The 1,962-nt window shown below is 37.7% G+C and overlaps 1 protein-coding gene across 1 annotated transcript in view; it reads right to left on the reverse strand.

Annotated features, from left to right (window-relative positions):
- Positions 1 to 1,962, reverse strand: part of LOC101861738 (teneurin-m) — a gene marked incomplete at both ends in the record, with an annotated part of 34,331 nt that overhangs the window by 20,376 nt on the left and 11,993 nt on the right. The window contains 1 exon segment of the mRNA XM_035970482.1: positions 996 to 1,248. Coding sequence (XP_035826375.1) covers positions 996 to 1,248 — 253 coding nt within the window.

Consider the following 1,962-nt stretch of genomic DNA (forward strand, 5'->3'; position numbering starts at 1 on the left):
GTGTGTGTGTGTGTATGCGTGCATTAATATATATTGCATGAAAGGAAGTTTAACGTTTTAGTAATTATCTGTTTTTGGCATACCCTACCGTATAAAACTAGAGATTGAACTGAAAATTTAATTGCATAATAATGCCCATCCCCTTTTCCATCCACGAACGTCCAATGAAAGATTTTCATAACTTCAACATGCATAACAACCTTGGCCAAGACTATTTATATCAATATTTATATCAGATGCTTGGCTTATTTTGAGATCAGAAAAAATACATTTTCATTTTAAAATATATCATCGAAAATTATAATCTTCAATTCTAAGATTCTAACTTTTTTTTTTTAAGATTAAGAATTCTGGGATTCACATAGCTTTTATGGTTACGAATTCTAAAATTCAAATATTAAAATTCGTTGATAAATAATTCTACAATTAAAACATTTTCATGATTAAGAATTCTAAAATTCAAACATTTTTGTGATTATAAAGAATTCAAGAAATTTTAGATGATTAAGAATTCAATCATTTTTAGATGATTCAGAATTCAAACGCTTTTATACGATTAAAAATTCTAAAACCCCGACATTTTCAAGATTATGAATTCTAATTCAAATAACTCACTTAAGCTAAACATTTCTAAAACTCCGAAGTTTTTCATGAATATTAATTCTAACATTCAACAAATGATAACTCACCTGAGCTGCAGTATGCTGGCGATCTCACTTGAGCTAAACATTTCTAAAACTCCAAAGATTTTCATGAATATTAATTCTAACATTCAACAAATGATAACTCACCTGAGCTGCAGTATGCTGGCGATCTCACTTGAGCTAAACATTTCTAAAACTCCAAAGATTTTCATGAATATTAATTCTAACATTCAACAAATGATAACTCACCTGAGCTGCAGTATGCTGGCGATCTCACTTGAGCTAAACATTTCTAAAACTCCAAAGATTTTCATGAATATTAATTCTAACATTCAACAAATGATAACTCACCTGAGCTGCAGTATGCTGGCGATCTCTTCCCTCTGCGGTGACAGTTTGCGGATAAAGTTGTAGTCTCCCACATAGAGGCTCCCGTCCAGGCCTGAGGCCAGAGCTACAGGACTGAGCAGACCGTTGTCCAGGGCCTTCCCATTACACGACTCACAGTTGAGCTTTCGCCGCTGACCGCTGCCCAGAATGTTGAGGATCTTCTTGGGTTTTTCCTTCAGGTAGATATTGGTGCCGTCACCTTTGTGCAGTATACCTACACAGCGTGGGAAAAGGAGACGTTTGTGGGCTATTTTTAGTAAATGCTGCATTTGCAACACAATTGGGTCAAATAGGAGCCAGTGATTAGAGGTGTTATTATGGAGTAACATCGAAAGAATAGAAGGAAGAGAGAGAGAGAGAGAGAGAGAGAGAGAGAGAGAGAGAGAGAGAGAGAGGGGAGGAGAGAGAGGGAGGGAGAGAGCGAAAAAAGAGTGAAAAAAAGAGTGAGATATAGAGTGAAAGACAGTGAGAGATAGGGAGATATGGAGGGAGAAAGAAAGAAAGAGAGACAGAGAGAGTAAGAGAAGAGAAAAAGAAGAAGAAAAAAGATAGAGAAGGGAGGAAGCGATAAACGTTCCACCACAACCCCTTCCGTGCTTCAATCTCTGTTTCCACTCCCTTATTCCGCGTTACGTTGACAGACAACAGCCCCTAATGAGACTTGACCCACCGGCAAACGTCCAAGAATAATGCCAGAACCGCTGATCGGGGTCAATACGTCATCCTGCAAACGTTTTTGAGTAAATATTCCCCCGCTAATAATTCCAGGACACGAAAACACACGATTCGCCTACGGGTCCTCCTGTTTGTGTGATTCTGTTTTTAGCAAAGAACCGTGTACCTCTCGACGCAGTAGTAAGTCATCTTTGTACGATGTGTTACTTTGTCTCAGAACTGTTACCGTTCTTCATCTCTGACAGCTTCTGTA

Source organism: Aplysia californica, unplaced genomic scaffold, assembly GCF_000002075.1.
Source record: "Aplysia californica isolate F4 #8 unplaced genomic scaffold, AplCal3.0 scaffold00271, whole genome shotgun sequence".
NCBI lineage: Eukaryota > Metazoa > Mollusca > Gastropoda > Aplysiida > Aplysiidae > Aplysia > Aplysia californica.